The 24,811-nt window shown below is 42.0% G+C and overlaps 1 protein-coding gene across 1 annotated transcript; it reads right to left on the bottom strand.

The window, feature by feature from the left end:
• Window positions 1-6,497: 6,497 nt before the first annotated feature.
• CARNMT1 (carnosine N-methyltransferase 1) lies at window positions 6,498-17,415 on the bottom strand. Its single transcript, XM_072150938.1, has 8 exons — window positions 17,036-17,415; window positions 15,882-16,077; window positions 13,104-13,267; window positions 11,827-11,967; window positions 10,137-10,315; window positions 9,437-9,550; window positions 8,458-8,561; window positions 6,498-7,375 (listed from the first exon to the last, which is right to left on the bottom strand). Exons 1-8 carry the CDS (start codon window positions 17,398-17,400, stop codon window positions 7,274-7,276), a joined length of 1,365 nt encoding a protein of 454 aa, XP_072007039.1. The 5' UTR covers window positions 17,401-17,415; the 3' UTR covers window positions 6,498-7,273.
• Window positions 17,416-24,811: the final 7,396 nt, after the last annotated feature.

The following is a 24,811-nucleotide window of genomic DNA, read 5'->3' as shown; positions in this document are numbered from 1 at the left end:
CGCTCCACGTGGGGTGCGTCACCTTATCCTGACCCTGCCCACCGCATCCATCGGTCACGTGATGTGTCGCTGTGGCAACCACTGACAACGTTTATGTGACGCTGGGTCCGCGGCTTGGGTAGGGGAGGATTTTGAGAAATAGGATGTGCATGCGTAATAACCACAGCGGGTGATACGAAGCCTTGTTACATTATAATGTTTATGCCTTCAAACGTGTCTTATTTGTACTACATGTAACTACCTGTTTGAGCTGATAAATACCTGTACATTAAAAACAATGGGGTGGATGAATCTTCCACCTAATCACCCAATATGTACAATGCAGTTATTCAGGATATATGGACTTTATCAATATAGATACAGAACAGTATTTTAGCTTATAGAAAAATGCCCCAGTCAATTTTGTCATTCAAACCCACCATTGAACAAATAATCAATCTATTTTCTGTTTGTAATAACAGGCGTTCCCTGTCTCCTCCCCTCTCTGGACTTCATATGACCTCGATGCCAGCGAACCTTAAAGCTTTTACATCCCCTCCATGGCATTCTCGTATATGTTTTATGAGGCGGGGGGGCCCCTACACCCGTTTCAATCGATCTCAAATGTTCCCTTATTCTCTGATAAAGGGGTCTGATTGTTTTGCCTATATAGTACCTCTTGCAGTTGCATATTAGTACATAACAAAGTTAGTTTTGCAGTTTATAAAACTATTTACCTCCACTCTTTGTCCTCCAAATTCTATCACTTTTATGGCTAAATTATGTGGGCAACACCTACAACTGCCACATCTAAAGTTGCCCTTTATGGAGTTTCTTTCCAACCAATTTTTATCTTTCGGGGTAGAAGTGTATGAACTTCTTACTAATTTGGACTTGATGGTTCTGCCTCTCCTGAAGCTGGATCAGGTGACGCACCCCACGTGGAGCGTCCTGTTGGGGGCGGAGCGACTGGCCTATGAGAAGGCAAGTAAAAAAGAACAAGAGGACTTACTTAAGAAAAGGAAACAGAAGAGAGAGGGACAAGAGAGGTTTTCCTTCACATTCGATTTTTCACCTATGGCAGGTCTTATCAAAAAGGCCTTAAAAGATAACTGGCATATAATAGAAAATGATGCAGAACTGGCCATGGTAGCAGAAGGTGGCCCTTTGGTCAGCTTCAGGAGAGGCAGAACCAACAAGTCCAAATTAGTAAGAAGTTCATACACTTCTACCCCGATAGATAAAAATTGGTTGGAAAGAGACTCCATAAAGGGCAACTTTAGATGTGGCAGGTGTAGGTGTTGCCCACATAATTTAGCCACAAAAGTGATAGAATTTGGAGGACAAAGAGTGGAGGTAAATAGTTTTATAAGCTGCAAAACTAGCTTTGTTATATATGTACTAATATGCAACTGCAAGAGGTACTATATAGGCAAAACAATCAGACCCCTTTATCAGAGAATAAGGGAGCATTTGAGATCGATTGAAACGGGTGTAGGGGCCCCCCGCCTCATAAAACATATACGAGAATGCCATGGAGGGGATGTAAAAGCTTTAAGGTTCGCCGGCATCGAGGTCATATGAAGTCCAGAGAGGGGAGGAGACAGGGAACGCCTGTTATTACAAACAGAAAATAGATGGATTATACGTTCAAATGCCATGGGACCGGTGGGTTTGAATGACAAAATTGACTGGGGCGTTTTTCTATAAGCTAAAATACTGTTCTGTATCTATATTGATAAAGTCCATATATCCTGAATAACTGCATTGTACATATTGGGTGATTAGGTGGAAGATTCATCCACCCCATTGTTTTTAATGTACAGGTATTTATCAGCTCAAACAGGTAGTTACATGTAGTACAAATAAGACACGTTTGAAGGCATAAACATTATAATGTAACAACGCTTCGTATCACCCGCTGTGGTTTTTGCGCATGCGCATCCTATTTCTCAAAATCCTCCCCTACCCAAGCCGCGGACCCAGCGTCACATAAACGTTGTCAGCGGTTGCTGCAGTGACACGTCACGTGACCGATGGATGCGGTGGGCGGGGTCAGGATCAGGTGACGCACCCCACGTGGAGCGTCCTGTTGGGGGCGGAGCTACAGGCCGAGTCCGGAAGACACCGCGTACCACAGGTGTACCTGTGTAATGGGAACAGAGGTGCGGCGCTTACAAACCACGGGTGAGTTTTAGCCAATATGTTTAACTTAGGCTGCTTGTGATTGTCGCCGGTTGTTTATGTGACAGAGTGCTTAACCTATCGCTAACCGTATCACCGTAATAGGGCGGATATTCATCCCACCCTAGGCGCTTATAACCCTGTAAGATTTTAATCCCCACATGGAGGCCGGAAAAAGCGCAAACAGCGCAAAACGGCCGTAGCCTTCCTTTGAGCACCATGCATCACTCCCTCCCTGCTGTACCCTGGTTTTTGATGTTCGGATTTGATTCCCAATAAAGAAGAACCTGATTTTCACAGGAACTGGGTGAGTGCCGTCCTTCCTCTTTTCTTCATATATATTTGCTTGGACTTGCATTTTTTTCGGGACATTGGCACCACATTATCCTGAGCTTTGAGCACTAGCAAGATAGTCTCCCATCCAAACCTCTGTGAAGCCGCTTACACTGAATGGTTGATGGAGGTGCCGCTACCGCCTGTCATTCTTGTTTGAGAGAATATTAAATACCGTCACTATGATGTGCAATTTGTTACACAGAAAATAAGCCGTCACAGAGCTCTTTATGTGGAAAAATAAAAAAGTAATAGATTTTTGAAGGTGGTGAGTGAAAAATGGAAGTGAAAAAAATAAAACAGGCCAAGTCGTTAAGGGGTTAAAGGAACAATACATCTTCTGCCCACAAAATTCAACATGCAGTGGGCCCCTTTAGGACTGAGAGCCCTGGGCAAATTCCCAGTTTACCGCCCCTGATGGCCTCTATAGATTTCAATGGTTTCCGGTCACGACATGGTGAGCACACGATGCTTGTCCTATACTCTGCTAGATATGTGGCACAGGCGCTCTTCTACCTATGGAGGGAGGAGGGCTGACGATCGCTCACCCCTCCCACCTCCTCCTCCTGGCCCTGTGTTCACCCGAGATCCAAAAACGTGTTAGTTAATGGAACGTGTGAATGCAGCCTTTGGCTGCCTTGTAAGCAAATGGAGACTTATACCCATTGACGCTCCACTAAGGGATTCTGTGAAAATATTCAAATAGGTTTTCCAGGATGGGATAAGGAAAACCATGGCTCTTTTAGCTACCTTGCAGGCAGCTCTCTTAACATCAAGCATGACTTCCAGGAAGCCTAAAGACCAAGCCAGTATATCTATACCAGAAGGAACAGACTGTAGACAGCAGTGTTTCAGCCTTGTTGGGTCTCTTCAGTACAGCATAGGAAACTGGTTTGGCTGAGTGAGAGGCTCAGGCTGTATCATTTTGTAGATATAATTCCAGAAACCTTCAAATAACTGGCATCCTCATTAAGACTTGATATGCACATTTTATCTTTATTTTTGTGAGTATATTATAATAAATCATTTCTGGATGACAAGAACGTACTACGATATGTATGTGTAAATTCCCTGTATATAGTAATCCGTTGTGAACACTAGTGAAGTTGGAAGAAGACAAATAGTAGCGTTCTGTGTCTGAATGGTGGCTTATTCTTGAGATAGATCCTCTGGTTGTGCAAAACCTCAACCAAACTGGATTACTATTTAAAGGTTTCTGGAATTATATCTACAAAAAGAGACAGCATGCAGGATCAGGAGCTCCGGTCAGACAAAGTTTTTTCTTTATCCCCTTCCCAACACACGCTGTAATAGTATGGCGCATGTCGAGTCCCTGTGCATGGAGATGGCTCACGGGCTGAGCCCTCTTCATAGCCGGTAAGTCTTTGCTGCATATATATGTAGCGCAGAAAGCTGCTGGCGGCTTCAAAAAGATGGTGGCGCTTTAGGCATGGTGACGATTGTCGCTCCCCATCACATCATTGGGGATCGGAGGTTGGTCGCCATGGCAGACTCAGGTCTTCAAAAACCCAAGGATGTTTTGTTTTAACCCATTCATTAGATTGTGGGATTTGCACATTTTAAAGAATGAAGTGGAAAATCCCCATACTGTAGTCTGGCAGTATAAGGTAGGATCGATCAAACAACCTAGGGTTTAGGTACCCCTTTCCCTTGAACTGATATAAATATAACTAAACAGTAAATATCATAAACACATTTAACCCTGTAACGGAAAATAGCGACCATGTTTGACATTTTGAAAAATATAAAACAAATCAATAAAAAGTGATCAAAAGGTCCCACAGTCCTAAAAATGTTAGCATCTAAAACATCATAAAAAGTTGCACAAAATGATACCACCCACAGCTCTATACACCAAAGTATGAAAAAGCTTTTAGTGCCAGAAAATGGCAAAATCGCCCCCAAATTTTTTTGCACAGGAGGCTTTAATTTTAGTAAATGTATGAAAACATTATAAAACGTTTACAAATTTAGTATCCCTGTGATCGAAGCGGACCCACAGAATAAAGTAGACATGTCATTCAGGGCAAATGCGTTTTTTCACCATTTTGACTGCATTTGGAATCTTTTCCCACTTTCCAGTACACGGCGTGGAATATTCAATACCATTACTATGAAGTGCAATTTATTACGCAGAAAACAAGCCATCACAGAGCTCTTTACATGTAAAAATATAAGTTATAGAATTTTGAAGGTGGGGAGTGAAAAATGGAAATGAAGAAACAAAAAAGGGCCAAGGGGTTAAAAATATATTTTGGACTTTGTTGGATCTGTCCATGACTGTGTGTAGCTCAGATAGCTGGAGGTGTGCAACACATATATAATAGTTTTTATTTATATACCTCCCAACTCCACCAGCTACTGGAAGTGAAAGAGGGACAAAAGATGTGGCTCTATTCCTCTCCTACACTTCATATTGTGACTCCCCCGATAGTATGTGCCCAAGCTCTCTCCGATATTGCAACTCTCATTCCCCCTTTTCACTGTGGTCTCCCATCTACCCCGAACATTTTGTTGCCTCATATTGTGCCCCCGAGCACTCCCCCCCTTATATTGTAACCGCCACGGCCCCGTTATTGTGCGTCACCCATATTCTCATGCCCTTCAGCTCCCCTTTTCTGCTGCTACTCACCTCACTTATCCACTTCCCTGTAATCAGCTCTGTAATCATTCCAAGGGATGTTGGCAGAATTGAGACATTTTTTTTGCCATCTTCTGCTGCTAATAACTTTTTCATACTTTGGTGTACGGAGCTGTGTTATGTATAATTTTTTGACGAAATGAGCGTTTTCAATGCTACCATTTTGAGGACTATGTAACATTTTGATGACTTTTTATTACATTTTTGATGTCCTGTAAAATGGTGTAAAAGTCACGTTTCTGACAATTGGGCACCATTTTCCGTTACCACCGGCAATAACCGTTTTTATATTTTGACAGATCGGGCATTTTGGGACGTGGCAATACCTAATGTGTCTGATTTTTACTTTTTATTATGTTTTATATCAGTTCTAGGGAAAAGAGGTGATTTGAATTTTTAATAATTTATAATTTTTTTTAAACTTTAACATTTTTTTCCCCACTATTTCTTAGACCCTCTAGGGTACACTAATCCTAGATGGTCTGATTGTTACTACCATATACTGCAATACTATTGTATTGTAGTATATGGCATTTTTGCATAGGATTCATTACAATGAGCCACTGGCTCATGGTAACGAATCTTTAAAAACCATAAAGCATCAGGTCTGACGAAGATGGCCGTTGACGTTCGGGGGAGCGACGATCTCAGGAAAGATGGCGCCACCATGTTTTAAGTGCTGCTGGCTTCTTTGCCGGTGGAATAGAAGAGGTTAACACCCGTGATTGGTGTTAGCAATGGGTCTTTGCTGCAATATGCAGTAAAGCCCATCTCTGTATGAAGAGGGCTCACTGGCTTCATAGCTCTGCGGCGGATATAATTGAGCCGGAGGCTTACACTACCTGAGCCCATTGCTGGGTTTTCATTTATTTCACCTCCCGCTGTGATTGTACCTTCTGCTCCCGGCTAAGGAGATACTGACGTCAGAGGGCGGCGACGTGTGCTCTCTCCTAGCTCCTCCAACAGGAGCAGGAGGCAGGATTACAGCAGGAGGCCGAATAAGTTAAAACCCAGCAATGCCAAGAGGTTTACATATTTATTAAAAGTTTATTTCTCTGCAAACGTGCCCTTTCTTTATGCATTAAAAACACTTACAGAGTGCATATAGTGCATGTAATGGTGGACAGCAAACTGGAGCTGCACCATAAAATAGCTCTCTGCTCAGGAATTCACTACTTAAACTGCTGCCTATATGCATCACCAGTATAACAGAATCCTGGCGGGATTGTGGGAGGCAGCAGCTCCTCCCATGCCCATTACAAAAACTAGACAATGCTGATGAATACAGAATGTAAACATTTTCATAATAATTTTATAAAATGTAACCATTTATTTTGATAATAAATGAAAAGTTTCCATATAAAAACAGGTTTATTACAATGTAATGAGGAGATAGCATAAGCTCTGTAACCCTTCCAAGCCCACAACAGATTCATTACAGATGTAAATCATTCCTTTCTCCTAAATCTGCAAATTTATGAGCTGTTTCACAGACTAAAAATTAAATAGAATATTTACAAAATCAGTATGAAATCTTATAAAACAATATTTCATATTAATAGAGCTAGTCTGGGATTTTATAGTACCATAGTAGAACAATTATTGTATTACAATAAGGCTGCTGCATCAACTGGACCAACACTTGCCAAATTATGGGAATGGTTCATGGGCAAAATTTAAAATAATAAAATATAACAAATCACTCCTGCTTTCCCTTAATCTATATAACTAAACATAAAAATAAATGAATCAAGACACAACATACTCCATCATCATTTTTATGGGTAAGCAAACACTAATTCACTGTATGCCATCATTTTACAGAGGCGGAGTGAAAAGAAATACATAATCACAATATATGATAATTCAGGAGAAAAAAAAGTGTGTTCACATAATGACAGAGCCAACTAATTAAAAGAAAAACATAATCTAATACATACAAGAAAATACATTGTGAATATTTCTCTGCAAAAAAAGACAAAAAAAAAAAAAAATCATATTTGTAACAGCTCCCGTTGATAAAAGGCACCTTTGTGTCAATAAGTCAATGACCATGAGCTAGGCCCATTGCAGGGCATCTGAAACTGAAGTCTAAAAACTTTGAAAGTCGAGGTATTATTCTGGTTTGCGAGCCACAAAAAATACACAGTCAAAGAAGTATTTCATCATTGATAAGGGATTTACAGTATATGTAGTCCTGACGGATTCTCTTTCCATCTATAGACATAAAACAAACAATGGCATCATTAGTTTAGTATTCGTTGCATACACTGGGGGAATATGTACAGAAACTGCCTTATAGTAATGCCAGGTTTTATTTCTTAGTCTACCTTTTTACCTCAGGTTTTCAGTATACATGAGCTTAGTAGATGTTCAGCGAAGGCGAATGGAAGCTACTGTGGGTAAGCTGTGGGTGTTTCCCTAGTGATTTAACTGTCTAAATATGGTTGGCTGCCACAGTTTACTCCTCTTCCTGCTTTCAGGGGGAATAGTAGGAACAGTGGGACATAATCCACTTTATACTTCTTCGTAAAGACCCAAGGCTGTCATGGCGACAGATCGCCACACTCCGATGACGTCACAGGGTGCGACGACCCTAGGCAAGATGGTGGCGCCCATGTGCCATCGCTGGCATGACGCCTGTGATCGGTGCTATCAATTTGCAGCAAAGACTTACTGGCTATGGAGAGGGCTCAGCTCGTGAGCCCTCTTCATGCACTGGGACCCACCGCCCGCCATGAACTGGTTAATACTTGAACCTTCAGAATTTCTTACTGGCATCATAATTAAAAGTACCGTATGTACTAGACTAAAAGCCAAGATTTTCAGCACAATGTTTGTGCTTAAAAAGTCCCTCACAGCTTACCGGTATATTTGGGCAAATAAAAAAAATTAAAAGTTAGTATGAACCCTCCAGTGCTGACCCCCGACATCCTCTTTTTCCTGCTGGGGCAAAAGGAAGCTGGGGGTCAGCCCCAGAGGGCGAGTACTGCGCTTATTTTTTAAGGGGGCACTACATTAATGGGGGCACTCTGCGTGACATTACATTAATGGGGACATAATATTCAGGATGGGAAACTACTGGACATTTTATTAGAGAGCAGCGGCTGCATTTCCCACCGTAGGCTTATACTTGAGTGAATACATTTTCCCAGTATTTTGTGGTAGGTACCTCAGCTTATACTAGAGTATATATGGTATCTCTGTCATATAGTAAGACTACAGTTCAATAAAAACATACAGTGCATACCCAGAGAGAACATGTCTACAAGGAGTTTTAGGAATCTATTTCTAAATACCTCCATAAGAAATCCATGCTGCAGGATAACATTTTTGAGATCTTCATAGCTCAATTCTATAGACAACTCATTTGCCAAGTTTTCAAAATGATATAAGAGTGGTCCTAGGAGAAAAAAAATTAAACAAATCAATAATTCATAACTGTAAACATTCAGAGTTTATGTATTGAACTGCCTTTTTAAAGTTCTTCAGTGGATTTAATGCCAGGAAGGGAGAAGCTACTAAGATGTAATGGCTGTATGTGAGTAACACACAACATCCTTCATATACGGTTGTGATGAACATGTTACACTAGCTCCACCATCTTTTTTTTAGACTACTCAAGTTACTGTTACCTAGTTACTTTTTGGGAAACTTTAAAGGGGTTTTGCCAAAAATGAGACTTATCCAAAGTCCATTTGAATGGTGAAAAATGTCTGTTTGCTGGGGGAAAAGTAGGACCCCACTTGACATAACAATACTAGTCATCTGAAGGAACAGTTTTTTTTTTGTTTTTTTTTTTTGTTAAATCAAAATTTGTCTACGTACTACATTTTTACAGCTTCACTTTGTGGTGTTTGTTTATATCCTGGATTAGTAAGTGGGTGTCTTGCTTGACCCTACCAGTGACAGGGTATCTAGCAGGGAAAGGAGATCATTGCACAGATAGCTCACAAGACGCTGTCACAGAGAGTGTATAATCACATGAACCTCTATTCTCTTGTCATTGTATGGCATGGAAAATATTTCTGAACAAAGGCTGTGTCTTCTAATTTCGTAAAAGTGATGCTCAGCTCTTCACTATTTGAATATATATATATATTGGTAGCTTGTTTAATATCATATCCTCAATATACATAAAAAAAAATATTTAACTTAAAGTGGCCTACCCCTTTAAGTGTTCCCAAACCAACTGACAGCTACAAAACAAACAGAAAGTTTGGAACGTAATGCTAAACACAAGGTAAGAATTTCTTAATAGACTGGTTGATCTCTTACCTAAATTAATCCAAATGCCTCCTGGTTTAAGGATATTCCAAATAGTCTCCACATAGTCAAGAATATTATGTGCAGTGTCTATAAAGAAGCATGTGGCCACACAGTCCCAAGAGTCTGTTAAATTAAAAAAAAAAGTTTAAATCTAATAAGATTTATTGCACAGAATACACACATACATGCTACTATCAACAATTATTTAAAGGGCTTGTCTAACCATGACAACGTTTCACCATTTAGATATCAGATACAGTGGATTGAGGAGTCATTCCATAGTCTCATACGTGCAAACAACAGACCCCATAGTCTATTGTATGTGGTCTTTGTGTCATCAGCTCACATGCCAATGACAACAGAAAAGACTTGGGCAGGAAAAGGACCTGTTCTTTGAGACTCGGGCATTCGGCTCCCACACCGGGTTGTGAAAAATGAATATGTCTGTGTGCAGGGATCATTCACACGGCCATTGGGGGACGTATATAAGGCTATGGCCGGCAATGGGAGCACGGAGCGGTACAGTGCATCAAAGGTGCGGCACCGTACCATTCCGTACCCGGGGAAAAGATTGGACGCGTTTTATTTTTTGGAGGCTGGAACTGGCAGTAACATAGGCCGATTGTTACAATACATGTTTCAATAGCTAAAATAAATTGTGTAGTGTTGGTCATACTATTCTTGGGACAAGATTGCGGAATTCACTTACTTTTATCAGTATATATTTCCTGGAAGTCTCCTGCAGTCATGGAGAAGTTTGGATTGAATGGAAGATCGTGAGGATTGACATCGGGGAAGTATACGGGTTGTACTTGATCTACTGATCTCACGTTGTTGCTAAACTGATGGATCCAAGGATAAAGTTTAAAAGCGTTAATCTCGGAACATCTGTAACACATCAAGAAGGAAAACCATTCATAGAAAACCATTAAACTAAAATCTATCACAGAAGAGGTCATGGGCTTTCACTGAGGCGACTATCATCATCATGAAGTCTCTCCTGTTATAAGAAAGATTTAGAACAGAGCATAACACTTTAAAGTCTCTAATTCAGGCCTTCTCAAGATTTTTACTAGCCAAAATATGGTGATACATGAGCCCACAAATAGATTAAGTTAATCACCCTAATATATCTTTAGATTTGTTACCTAAACCAAGTAGAACACGCTACTTGTGTTACGAAACCAGAAGCTGGTGCAACCAGAGAGAGGTTTATGCTGTCATGAACCAAACCTTCCCCAATAAATCAATAGCTTGTAGAACCAATAGTAACCTGAAGTAATGTTTTGACCAGGCCATTTCCCAGGCCTTTTATAAATTATTATGCGTTTTATTTTGATCATAGCTGTATGAGGTCTTGTTTTTTGCAAGAAAAATTGTAGTTTTTAAAACCACAATTTTTTTGGCTTCGTATGTCCTACTGATTAATTATTCACCCTTTCCTTACAAAATATTTTTTAAAATTAACAACAAACAAAATTTCTTTATTTATTGTGGAACCGGGGTGAAGACATACAGCGTGGAAAAAAAAAGTATTTTTGCATCTTTGCCCTCTAGGAGCCACAACTTTTGATACTTTTTTGTTGATGCAGTTGTGCGAGGACTATTTTAGCGTAAAGACCTGTCGTTTTTAGTTTGCCACCTTGGAAACAAGCATTCTATTAGGACATGCCTCTGGTGTAAAATGTAAATTGAGTTCCTTTATCAGACAACCCTGAATGGGGTTAAATATAGTTGTTGAAGCCTTTTGCTTTTTCTTTGTGTTCACACATGCCTTAATTATCAAAACTAGGCAATAGTCAAAATTTTTATAGAAATTTTTACAAACACTGAAGGTTATTAAAGGGAGTCTACCGCCTTTGCAAGCGTTAAAATCTGTTGGCAGCGTGTTGTAGAGAAATGCTCTATGATTTCAAATATACTTTTATTATTTATGTCCACTATGTCATTTGTGAAAAATTCCCATTTTTATCCATATGATAATGTAGTTGGTACACCAAATAGTCCTTAGCACCCCAAAGATTGCTATTTGTGCCTGAATCCCTACCTTCTAAGGACCAGATTTTCTTTGTATCCTGATGCATGAAACACATAAGGGATGTATCATTGCAGCTATGTCAGTTATCGGTCTTCAAAAAGTCTCCAAATTGTGGGTTTTGCTGATCTTTAGGAAGACCTTGCTATTCTAAATCAAGAAAGTACATTTCAGAGAAAGCTAGTCTGATCCTACTGCAGCAAATCATTTGAACACTGGCTAGCAACTAATGTTGTGAGTCAATCTTTGATAACTAAATGATCTAGTTTCATCTAGGTTACGTGGTGTATACAAGACATTGCGTAAATTATATTATATTTATAGAGAACAAAGATATAGTACCCAATACTAAAAGTCAACATACCTATTAAGTACAAAATTAGAAGAGAAAAGCATGAAAAAACTCCATTCATTTCCTTGGCAAGAATACCCATGCATTGCAATTTCCCAAGCCAATCTTCCAAGTCCAGCACCAGGCACTAATATAGTAATATCGGAAGGATCACTAAAAAAATAAAATAAAGCAGTTTAAGCCATTATCTTATATACAGGCGGTCCCCTACTTAAGGACACCCGACTTACAGACAACCCATAGTTACAGGCAGACCCCTCTGACCTCTGGTGAAGCTTTCTGAATGCTTTACTATACTCCCAGATTGCAATAATCAGCTATAAGGTGTCTGTTATGAAGCTTTATTGATAATCCTTGGTCCCATTACAGCACAAAATGTTTCAATTCAAATTGTCACTGAGGCCAAACATTTTTTATCTGGATCTACAATTATAAAATATGCAGTTTCGACTTACATACAAATTCAACTTAAGAACAAACCTCCGGACCCGATCTTGTACGTAACCAGGGGACTGCCTGTATGTACTAATAATGTAAAAAGTCAGGGGCCATACCAAGAACCCCAAAAGATAATGTTGTGCATCTGCTAACGGAGAAAATATAATCTAGGGGTTCCTTTCTGTCCCCATTCAATTGTAAACAGAACATGTGGAAAATATTGGGCAATATGCTGGCAGTATGTTATACAGCAGAAGTGATGAAACTTTTTGTATGCCTTGTTTTCCTGGCTGACAGTAGGTGCAGTTCCTTTGAGATCCAGTATTAGAGGGGCATTCTCATTAGCAATTAGTTTTTTTTTCAATTTAAAACAATTTCCTAATGTTATCTTTCACTGCCACAACATTATGTCATAAAATATAGGTGAGGTGGCCTGGGTTTTATAGCATATGATGGTGGGAACAGAGAGCTGAATGGTGTTTATGAGTGGCAGAGGGGTCCCATAATCTGAAAGGGGATGTCATAAAGCAATGTATACATTTTTTATGGGGGGGGGGGGGGAAGAGTGGTTAACATAATTTCACTTTGATGCTACATGCATTGGAAAATAAGCTGTTTATCAGTCCGGTATTGATATCCCAATAAAAGTAATCTCAAGAGGTGCAATTTATTTTTTAAACAGGCTACACAGTGCACACCACATGTGGGATACTGACCTGGAAATAAATCATTAATGTGATGTCATCTGACCCACAAAGGCAAAGGTCTACCAATATAAGGAACAACATATACACTATCTGGATACAGAAAGAAAAAGCAGCATCTACATTAAATATATAGAGAAGGCTCACCATTTATCTTTAGGGAAATACTTGAGGATCTCGTTGATGATAGGCTGATAACACACTTCTCGTTCTGATTTACCTTCTTCACTCCAGTCACGTACAAACTGCTTTATCGTGGACTTTAACTTGTCCATGTCAAATGTGGACGCTGGGGTGGGCTTGTTGTGACCCTAAAGGAATATTTAGAATTATAGTTAAGACAAAATTGCAGTCTAAGGATACATTCACACAAACCTATGGGGGGCGTGTATACAGCGCATATACGTCCCCCATAGCCGGCAATGAGTGCACAGCGACGCATGGGAGTGGTGTGGCTCCCATAGCCAGGAGAAAGATATTACAGGGAATGATAGGACATGTACTATGATGCCGTGCCCCTTGTTTCTCTATGGAGAGGGGCACTCACCCTCTCCTCGGCGCCGACGTATGCCCGGCGTACTATGGTACGGCGGTCATACATTGTGTGAATGTAGCCTAAGATTTACCTATAGAAGTTATCTATTAACTACAGGATTTGCACCAGGAATTGCAACAGGCATACAAGGCGTGATAAATGCCTCTGATATGCCAAATTCGTGTTTCCTATAGATCAGTGATGGCAAACCTTTTAGAGACCGAGTGCCCAAACTTCAACAAAGACCCGCTTATTTATCGCAAAGTGCCAACACAGAAATTTAATTTATGATTTATACTCCCTTCTCTGTCACAGTTTTCATTGATACCAGCACTGAAGACACGAATAAAGCAGAAAATAGTCCCAGGTTGAGCTGTCACTTTAAAATACCTCTGTGCACAGCAGGTCCTGGGCTGCCTGGGACTGCAGGAAGATACCTGGAGTCATCTCTGGTGATGGCCTGAGTGCCCACAGAAAGGGCTCTGAGTGCCACCTCTGGCACCAGTGCCATAGGTTAGCCATCACTGCTATAGATGATGACAACGATTGGAGCCCCCTAACAGTTAACACAGTTGGCTTGCTCTGCTGCAATCAGCAAATTAAGACATAGGGCCTTAAAGGAGTTATCCTTGGAAACATTAATGCGCACTTTAATTGCATGCTACTGCATGCTACTACTGTGCAGGTCTACCAGACATAAGTCATAATAAAGTGCAGCAGGAAAAAGTGTAAAAGACAAGAAACAGCAGTAAACATAAAAGTCATCAAAATCCAGCTAGCCAATATGCCTAGAAATTATGCCATAGAAAACACATATGCACTAATCTAGCAGAAAAATAAGAAATATATTAGTCCACATGAAAAACCCAGGCCCACTCGCAAGACAGATGCCATGGACTGAGCACAGTGCAGAGTACAGGAGTCCTTGCATCATACAGAAACATGGAGCCAGAAACAAGGACTCTCATCCATTGTCCACTGTCTGGGGGATCTGACCAGCACACAGGTCTTTTTCCACGGACTGAGCACTTTTGTGAGCAGCCAGCTTTAGTTCCTACAATGGTAACTGCTATGCGGAGCAGACTGGTGGGATGTTCTATGGACTGGATATCAATATAATAGTTTTGTGCCACTAGCCATTCCTAATCCATAAAATATCCTTTGTAATCAGACCAGAATTTAAATGGCCGTAGGAGTGGGGCAGTAACAGAGCTCCTTAATATTCACATCAACAACAACAGACATTCAAGGTATTGGTATGACAGGAAATGGCTATGAAGAATGTGTTATGCATTAAGACTGGCAAGTACCACAAAATGCGCTGAGTAGCACTTTCTCAGTCCTGCATCTTATCAATAACACAAATGATATTAATGTATTGCCATTTCTTGTTGGAGTGCTATGCATTCAGACTGTGGTTTGGAGTGGTCTCCTCATTTTACAATTACACATAATTAAAGGAAACCTACCACTTTAAAATGACCCTTCTGACCCACAAATACCTTAAGCTAGCTCAGGATGAGCTGATGCCGGACCATATTTTCAATTAAACCAGAAACCGCTGTATTTGTACAAAAATGATTTTCTTGTGGTAGTAAAATCTCAATTCGGCGCTTCTGTAAGCGTCATACGGCGCGCACCCCGGACCCTGCTCCGCGATCACGCTCTGGTCAGCGCCGCTCACGTCACTAATTTTGCTGTGCCCGAGAGCCGGTGACGTCACCGAGCTCTCGGGCACACTAGCGCACCACCTCCTCCCGGCGCGTCGTGGGCGGAACCCATTGCGCATGCGCGAAGTCCCGAAGCCTCGTAGTATCGCGAGGCTTCAGAGAGAAGACCGTGGGGGTGAGCGAACATTAAAAAAACACTATGCTCGCCGCTCCCACCAACGAAAGGGGGGGTTCCCTCCACTGCCACTACGAGGCTTCGGGACTTTGCCCATGCGCAATGGGATCCGGCCGCGACGCACCAGGAGGAGGTGGTGCGCATGCGCTAGTGTGCCCGAGAGCTCGGTGACGTCACCGGCTCTCGGGCACAGCAAAATTAGTGACGGGAGCGGCGCTGACGAGAGCGTGATCGCGGAGCAGGGTCCGGGGTGCGCGCCGTATGACGCTTACAGAAGCGCCGAAAGGAGATTTTACTACCACAAGAAAATCATTTTTGTACAAATACAGCGGTTTCTGGTTTAATTGAAAATATGGTCCGGCATCAGCTCATCCTGAGCTAGCTTAAGGTATTTGTGGGTCAGAAGGGTGATTTTAAAGTGGTAGGTTTCCTTTAATCAGTTTACCCCCTTGCTTGTCCTAGTTACACAGGCGATTCCTCCGCTAGTTCTAGGTCTTGAAGAACAATAGTTCTTTTCCACTTGCAGGAATGCTGAATGTACTTACATTGTTGCTATACTCCTTGTTCTCAAACATACAAGTGCAGTCATTGACAATGAGCTGCAGGATTTCCTGATTGTGATCTGCACATTTGCGGATTCTGTCCAGGTTGGACTGGAAATTAGGCATCATATTCTGTTGGCTTTTTGGTAAAGACAGAAATTGCCGCTCTGCACGGTTCACACGTTCATGGATGTGAGACCTAAAAGGATGTGAGCAGAAAAAAAATGCATTATGGAGGTGGTAGTCTCTGAAACAACACCTAACACACTTCCAAAATCAAATATTGGTGTGCATGAGCCATATTAAACCATATCAGTTTAAACAGGTTAAAAGGGTTGTCACCAGATTATGCTCATCTTAGGGGATGTGTGTCTTATTGCTGGGTACACCATACATACAATGATGTTCCTTTCAATTACTAGTGTGCTCTGTGCTCCAATTCTTGTGGATGTTACCAATGGATGTAATTCTGCTCATCCTTCCTGTCAGCATTCATGTTACACTTAGACAAACATGAACATTTGAAGTCACAGTTCATGGGCATTGCTGTTCCACAACTGGCTACGTTTGCAGTCTGTGCCGCTAAGGACATCCTAGGATTTTTTTGTTTTACAAGCCAAGGCAGGAGACAGCCATTTAATGGTCGAAACTTTTCTAGACAACTGGGAGGCATCATTTGCATATGTTAAAGGGGCTGTAGCAAGTCATATTGATACCCCCTATTCACAGGTAGGAGATACCAATCGTGAGGGTCCAAATACTATTCATAGAGAACCTGTCACCTCTCTGTAAAGATTTGTTTTAGAAAACAGTGTCACATACGAGAACCATTATTAACCATGGTTTCTTATGCTGCGCCCATTCCTAAAACCATATAGCCAGGAGGTTGTCTCTACCAGGGGGCACACATTGGCAGCTACTTATTACATAGTCTTAATTTCTAGGCGCAATAACTGGAAAAAAGGTGGCCAAGGATTTACCAAAACAGCTAGACAGGCTGACAGGTGCTCTTTATAAGAGGCAGACAGATCACATGACTTGGGTCATGTGACCTGTTCCCTGTGATGTCTCTAGTCACTCCCCAGGCCAGGCTTCTTGCCATAAGCATTCAGATGGTTATTATAACCGCCCCTATATGTAGACATTGCAGTAGTCACCCGTAGCACGTGAACGTGTTGATGATCTTCCAAAAGTGTTCCCTCTCCAGCCTCTCCTCTTCCTCCGGGCTCTTCCGTTGTCTCCTTGCAGTGTACGATCCGAACTCCAGATCACCCCCGGGCTCCGCATGATTGCTCTCACTTTCCTCTGAGTCTCTCCTCCGCCGTTGGCCTCGGCTGTGTGTGAACATGTCACTAGCTGGCACCACTTCCGGGCACAGGAGGCGGGTAGCAGATCCTAGACAATAGCTACGAGCCCGTAGTCGATTACTACCACGTGATACAACACCAAGCTCCGAAGGGTACTGACCTCTGAAGATGACGTCACAATCACGCGCCGCTGAGTTAGACGATCGAGCGTCCATGTTTAGTAATGGCAGGACTATCTATAACTCATAACCTGAGCTGGCTGCCGGATATGGATCCACTAGAATGAGACAAAACCCAGAAAGGAGAAATATGTCTCATAGTGTAGAGGCTGTGTTATGGGTACCCTAAAAAAAACTGACTTCGATTTGGTATTTGTGATGGCACAGCTTAACCCTCTTATTGCCAGAGATGTAGCTTATGCATCAGGGTGGTACCACATTCGCCAACGACGTATCTAGTACATCTGGCTACAAACTTTGGGACAAGGGACGATTCTAGCCTTTTTGGTGCTTGAGGAGAAAATTTACAGTCAAATCATTTAAAAGCATCTACAACCTGATGAAAAATGCTAAGAACATTACTAACAATTGCTCGCATCCGCAAGCCTTAGGCTTTCACACTAGCCAAGTTCGGTCCATGGTAGAGTTGTGCTTCAAGCACCAAACCCACTCCAGAGCACCATCAATTTACATGTTCATATCCACACACATGCTCATATACACACTCTTCGTATATAGACATTCACTCATGCAAATACCCACATTTATCAATTGGTTACCCCATGAGATCAGTATTTTTCTACCTGAGTGAAGTTGGCCCCCCGCCTTGTTCAAATCTTAATTGGAGTCATCATTTTTAAGATGTTAATAAAAGTTTCCATAGGTCATCAGAGGTCAACCAACCAACAGTTTTCATCCCGCCTTATTGCAGATGCGGCCCTGGTTGGCAATTAGAAGCACAATTCTAGTATCATCTGAAAGAAGAAAATCTCCTCTTTCATATGATACAGGGTACCAGAGAGTCAAATATATTCACTGTTATAGTGAATGTTGGATGTACAATCTACAGATCCCAGTTGCGACAACTTTAACAGTGAATATCTAATCATACCTCTCAACTTTTGGGCTAAAGAAAGACGGACAAAAAGTTTCTCCCTTTCTTCCGAAACCATGCGCATTGTTCCGCTCCTTGCCCCATCACCAAACAGTGAATTATTGACATTAAAGACCCCCACATAGTATAATTCCTCGCTTTACTTTTACTTATGCCCCCAAACTTATAATGCCCTGGCTTTTTGTACTTCTGCACCCCCCTCTCCTACCTATATTGTGGCCTCCTGTTGTGGCTTTTTATCACCATTATGATACAATAAGTTGATTATTATTTAGGTAAAACATATTTATTAGACTATAACCTTAGAACTGTAACATAAAAAAATGTGTAATTATGCAAAACACTATGTGTTTTCAACAAAAATGTACTAATTAACCCCTTACCAACATGTGACGTAATACTACGTCACATGCCGGGTGCATGGAGAGGGCTCACGGGCTGATCGCTGGCAAGGATCATCGCTCCCAGTGACGTCATTGGGTCTTTGTAATGAATGAGGAGGAAAATCCCCATACTGTAGTATGGCAGTATATGATAGGATCGTACGTGCAACCTTGGGTTAAAGTACCTTAGGGAGTCTAAAAAATAGTAAAAATAAAAAAAAAATCAAATCACCCCCCTTTCCCTAGAACTGATGTAAATATAAATAAACAGTAAAAATCCAAAACACATTAGGTTTTGGCGGGTCCAAAAATGCCGATCTATCAAAATATAATCAAGTTTTTTCACTGCGTTTAACACTGTAACGGAAAATAGTCGAAAATGGCACTTTTTTGCCATTTAAAAAAAAATAAATTCTATAACAAGTGATCAAAAGGTCTTAAAGTCCTAAAAATGATAACATTGTAAACATCATCAAAAGCTGCAAAATGACACCTCCCAAAAAAAATGACACCTCCCAAAGCTCTGTATACCAAAGTAGAAAAAAGTTATAAGCGCCAAAAGATGGCAAAATCCCCCAAATTTTTTGTACACAAGGTTTTCATTTTTATAAATGTATGAAAACATTATAAAATTATAAAACATTTGGAATCCCCGTAATCGTACTGACCCAAAGAATAAAGTAGACATGTCATTTGGGGCATACAGTGAAATCCTTAAAATCCAAGCCCACAAGAATATGGCACAAATGCGTTTTTTTTTTTACCAATTTTACTGCATTTGGAATTTTTTTCCCACTTCCCAGTACACGGCATAGAATATTATATACCAGCGGGAAGGGCTTAATATTTGTTTAGTGATTCTAAGAATTTGTCCTTAAAAACAGTATTGCCTCCATCAGATTTTCTTTCATAGAAGACCTAAAGTCTGACCGGGCAATGAAGTAACCACATGGACAAAAAATTCTGCTTAAATATGGTCAATTTGTTCGCTACTGGAGCAGAATGTTTTTCCCTGAAGCAACGCTTTGCTTTCTTCATATCATCATACTTTCAAAATTAAACTCCTCATCTGAAGAGGCTGAAGATATTGGGGCAGATTTATCAAGCTGTCTGAAAGTCAGAATATTTCTAGTTGCCCAAAGCAACCAATCACAGCTCAGCTTTCATTTCACCAGTGCTCATGAATATTTTAAAGGGGAGCTGTGATTGGTTGCCACAGGCAACTAGAAATATTCTAACTTTCAGACAGCTTGATAAATCTCCCCCATTGTAGCAGCACCAGCAGCCATAGATAGATCCAATTCCTCTTGCTGTTGGCAGTCCTGCAGCCCACTCATCTTCACTCCTGCCTCAGTCAAAGCTTCTTTTCCTTTGGTAAGCTGTTGATCATCCAGCAATACAATGATTTGGGTCCACATAAACAGCTGTCAAAGGAATGGTATTTTCAAAGAGCTGTGTCTCTCTCCATTTCATTGAAACAACAATGCCATCTGCAATTTACCTCTTAAAGACGCAGCCATTTTAGAGCTTAAGGGTACATTCACAAGTGGTATGCCTGCCGTGCGAGCATACCGCCGTGTGCTGGAGAGGAGGAGGTGGCCCCTACTCCCTTCATAGAAAACAGCGTCTCACGGCCGTGCTTCCGTCCTTCCAAGGTCCGTCCTTTCGAGGTCCTGCCAGCCTTCTTTCCGAGGTCCTGCCAGCCATCCTTCCGAGGTCCTGCCATCCCGAGGTCCTGCCTTCCCGAGGTTCTGCCGGCCCCGTGTCCCTACCTTGGCTGCCACCATGGGCCTAGTCGCATTTGTGGAGCGACCTGGTGGCTCCCCGCTGCAGCAAGTCCATCCCGCTTTGCGGCAGGCTCTGGCGAAGACCAGGAGTCCACTTAGACTCCACTCCCGGGTTGCGGCTGGCATCGTTTTCTCCTGCGGTGGTTTAGGGAGTCCACAGACTTTAGTCCCAAGAGACTATTTCCCATAGACTGTGACACAGGGTATTAGCAGTGTCAGCCTATGCACATGCATAGGCTGGCACTGTGCCAGTAAGATGACATCACAGACGCCATCTTACTGGCACTTCTTGCAGGCATCTCGTGGGGGAAAGACCCCCCAGAGGCATGTTAGATGCCGCGGTCGCGCTGAACGCGGCATTTTACAGGTTACACACCCGCGATCGGAGCCCACACTGGGGTGCCGGCTATTAGTTACAGCCGGCACCCCGTGTTTCCCGATGCCGGTTTCGGCTCCCATACAGAGCCGAGCTGGCATCAGCTCAGTGGCGGATATATCCGCCACTGAGCGCTAAGTGACTGCTCTCCGTGGCGGATAAACCTCCTATTTTAAACAGGCAAAACAGCAAGTTTTTCCACTCTATTATGAAAATTCCAGGAGTTAAATCTTCAGATTGTGATGTTTTAGTAAAATAGTGATGAAGCAATTCCTTTAATTCAGCCACCTGTGTCCATTGATATTCATTTAGTGTTACTTGCGGGTTGGCCATGTGTACAAGAAAGGGTTTCAGCTGAACCAATCGCTCAATCATTAAATAGGTACTACCCCACCGAGCGGCTTGATCGTCAATGTTCCTCCTGATTTTGGAGTAATACAGCCGTGCCTAAGATATTGAAAACCAGTGCCTTTAACTGGACAAGGTAACTAGCATTTAGGTGAGTCATCTAATTTGTGCGGTCGCACATCGATGTGCTGGTGCTGTTGGGGATTAGGGTTCCCACCCCAATAATATCAAAGTATAAGTAAATCCAAGCACTCCGTATGGGTTTTTGATGCCAGAAAGTGATATTTTATTTACACAGAAGTGATCAAAAGGTGTGACGTTTCGACCTACACTCAGGTCTTTGTCAAACACGATCAGGGTGGAGATCATCAGGTATTGACACTATGGGGCACATTTACTAAGGGTCCGTAGCCACGAATCCGTCGGGTTTTTCCCGAATATTTCCGTTTTGCGCTGTATTTCACGGGATTATGGCGCACGCGATCGATTTTTGGCGCAATCGCGCTGATTTTCATGCGACAGAAATCGGGGGGCGTGGCCACCGGACAACCCGAAGGATTCGGAAAAACGACGGAATTTAAAAAGCCATTTGTGTCGCAAGATCAAGCACTCACATACACCAGAAAAAAGCAGGTGAACTCCGGCGGACTTCAGCGCAGCAGCGACGCCTGGTGAATATCGGCGCACGGACCTTAGTGAATCCCGGCAGAACCCGAATCAGCGCCGGAGAACCCGCCGCTGGATCGTGAATGGACCGGGTAAGTAAATGTGCCCCTATGTGTCTGTGAGGCGGTATGCTCCAGCATACCGCCTCACAGACACATGTTGTCAATACCTGATGCGGTATAGTGTCAATACCTGAGGCGGTATGCTCCAGCATACCACCTCACAGACACATAGTGTCAATACCTGATGCTCGCCAGCACAGCCAGCCAAGCCCTGATCTCCACCCTGATCGTGTTTGACAAAGACCTGAGTGTAGGTCGAAACGTCACACCTTTTGATCACTTCTGTGTAAATAAAAATATCACTTTCTGGCATCAAAAACCCATACGGAGTGCTTGGATTTACTTATACTTTGTTAGCATTTAGGTGAGGACAGTCTACCATGAGTAAATCTGTCCTTTAAGGGCTTCCTTGATCACTAATTTTCTGGTACTTTATCTTTCCAAAAACGTTCAAGTCTGCGAGCCATTTCTCCTTTAAAGGGGTATTCCCACGAGGACAGGTTTCTTAAATGTATTCAGGATAGCAAATTCTCTTATTCAACGTTATTAACAAAAAATACAGCACTTCACAGATATAAGTCCAACCTGTCTCAGTCCTGGTGTACACAATTTCAGTTGCCCCTAGATGCGACCCTGTAACTTCTGACTTAGGGTCAGGGGGCACCATCTTGGATTTCTGTGTGACGGCATGCAGCTGAGTTTCTGTGTCTCTCTGCTCTGTGCCTGTAGCCCACCCCCCGCAGTCCAGCACGGAGCTCTCACTGACACTCCATCACTTCCTGCCAGTAAACACATTGGGGCACATTTACTAAGGGTCCGAACACCGCATTTTCACCAGGTATCCCACTTTTTTCCGCTTTGCCCTGAATTGCCCCAGGTTTTTGGCGCACGCGATCGGATTGTGGCACATCGGCATGCGACACAAATAGGGGGGTGGCGTTTTTACAACCCGACTGATTAGGACAAACCCTGGAATTTAAAAACGTGTCGCAAAACGTGTCGCGGGGAAGAGACGCATGCAGGAAATCGGACGCAGGATCTTTGTGAATCGCGGCAGACCTGAATCCTCGTTGGACAACGCAAAGTGGGGATCGTGACGGGACGAGTAAGTAAATGTGTCCCATTGTGAGCAGAGAGAAGCTGCAAATTACAAACTCCAGGCAAATAAGTGATCCAGGGGATTTTTAGTACATTGTATGAAACACTATACTCCTTGAAAATGTATGTGTGATGTCTCCTGTTTGTTGACATTCCAGTTATCTTGTCACAAAATGTGAGTTACAGAATGTGTGAAATGAGAGACCTTGGCATATCATTGTGGAGATTGTGTGGGGACCACATAGGCAATGTCACACTGGTTTTACTCCCAGATTTATGGTGTAGGGTAGTAGAATTTGTGGTAGCCAGACCATCTAGGTTTGATTTCAGGTAAATTTACAACTAGGTTTTACATGGATTTGGTTTTTCAAGGAGCCATTTTTTAACACAATGATAGGCCACATGACACTCTGGCCCAAATATCCTACAGTGACCTTCAGCATCTCTAGACTTGTCTGATCTGGGCTGTCAGCTTCCAGTCACATTGGGGCAGATTTATCAAGTGTCTGAAAGTCAGAATATTTCTAGTTGCCCCTGGCAACCAATCACAGCTCCCCTTTAAAATATTCATGAGCACTGGTAAAATGAAAGCTGAGCTGTGATTGGTTGCTATGGGCAACTGGAAATATTCTGACTTTCAGACAGCTTGATAAATCTGCCCCATTCTCTGTAAACAGTTGATCAGTGAGCGTGTTGGACCCCACCAAAAAACTTTGAAATTACACATATTATCATAAAGTATGTCATAAAAGTTAATAATCAGCCATTCTAAAATTCATGCTATAATTACAGGCGGCTTTGCCCACTCAAGTTATGCTTTTATAAAAGTCACTAAGACATACATGGCTGAAGCTGTGAAGTGCTATACCAGCTATTCAGTGCTTGAAGCCAGTGTTGGTCCTTGTGCTTATCTGCCTTAATGTCACACTTTTAATAATTCAGGTACAGACAGGCAGTTTTTATGTGGCAAGGAACTTTAAAAGACAATACAGACAGTTCTTGATTTAAGAGCACCCGAACGGGAAATAACTCCTAGTTACAAACAGACCTCTCTGTCCAACGTGACCTCTGGTGAGACTCTCTGGATGTTGGTAATTTACTGTACTTTATCTCCCTGCTGCATTGATCGACATTGTCTGGAATTACACTTACAAAAAATACCTGTTCCAAGTTACATAGAAATTCAACTTAAAGGAAATCTACCATTTGATTTCATGCATTATGAAGCAAACATACCTTGAGAATGCTGTAGCTACATTGATGCAGAAACATATCTTATTTAATCCCTGTGTGGAGTGGTTTTGCTGAAAAAACAATTATAACATTCAGGACCTTTGGAAAGTTGGATCCACATTAAACACATTTCTGAACAGCTAAGAGAGGACTAATCAAACTGAGCTGGATCACTCATACACAGTATCTGGGGGATGGTGCAGCAATTGATTACTGCTGCCTGTCAGTGACAACACAGTGGTTGCATCATCCTCTGGTGCAGTTCATACTAAATGTGATAGGAGAAGCCCATACCCCAGCACAGAAGCGACAAAGCTTAATTATCATAATTTTATAATAGTTTTTTCGGAACAAAGGGGTTAAACAAGATATGTTTCTGCATCAGTGTAGCTTCAGCATTCTCATGGTATGTTTGGTTCATAATGCATGAAAGCAAATGGTAGGTTTCCATTAAGAACAAGCCTGCCTAAAATTGGCTTTTTTAACCTCTCTCATATGCAGCTACTTCATATCAAGGCTTCATTGATTTCTGGTTACAACAAAGTTACTCTTCAAATTAC

The sequence above is a fragment of the Engystomops pustulosus genome, chromosome 1 (genome assembly GCF_040894005.1).
Source record: "Engystomops pustulosus chromosome 1, aEngPut4.maternal, whole genome shotgun sequence".
NCBI lineage: Eukaryota > Metazoa > Chordata > Amphibia > Anura > Leptodactylidae > Engystomops > Engystomops pustulosus.
The sequence above is the reverse complement of the archived record's forward strand: the minus strand, read 5'-3'. Positions and strand labels throughout refer to the sequence as shown.

Coding starts and splice junctions, on each gene's coding strand:
- CARNMT1 (XM_072150938.1), bottom strand. CDS start 17,400: ATGGACGCTCGATCGTCTAACTCAGCGGCGCGTGATTGTGACGTCATC. Junction 13,268..15,881: donor ACAAGGAGTATAGCAACAAT/GTAAGTACATTC, acceptor ATATTCCTTTAG/GGTCACAACAAGCCCACCCC. Junction 8,562..9,436: donor AGGCATTTGGATTAATTTAG/GTAAGAGATCAA, acceptor TTTTTCTCCTAG/GACCACTCTTATATCATTTT.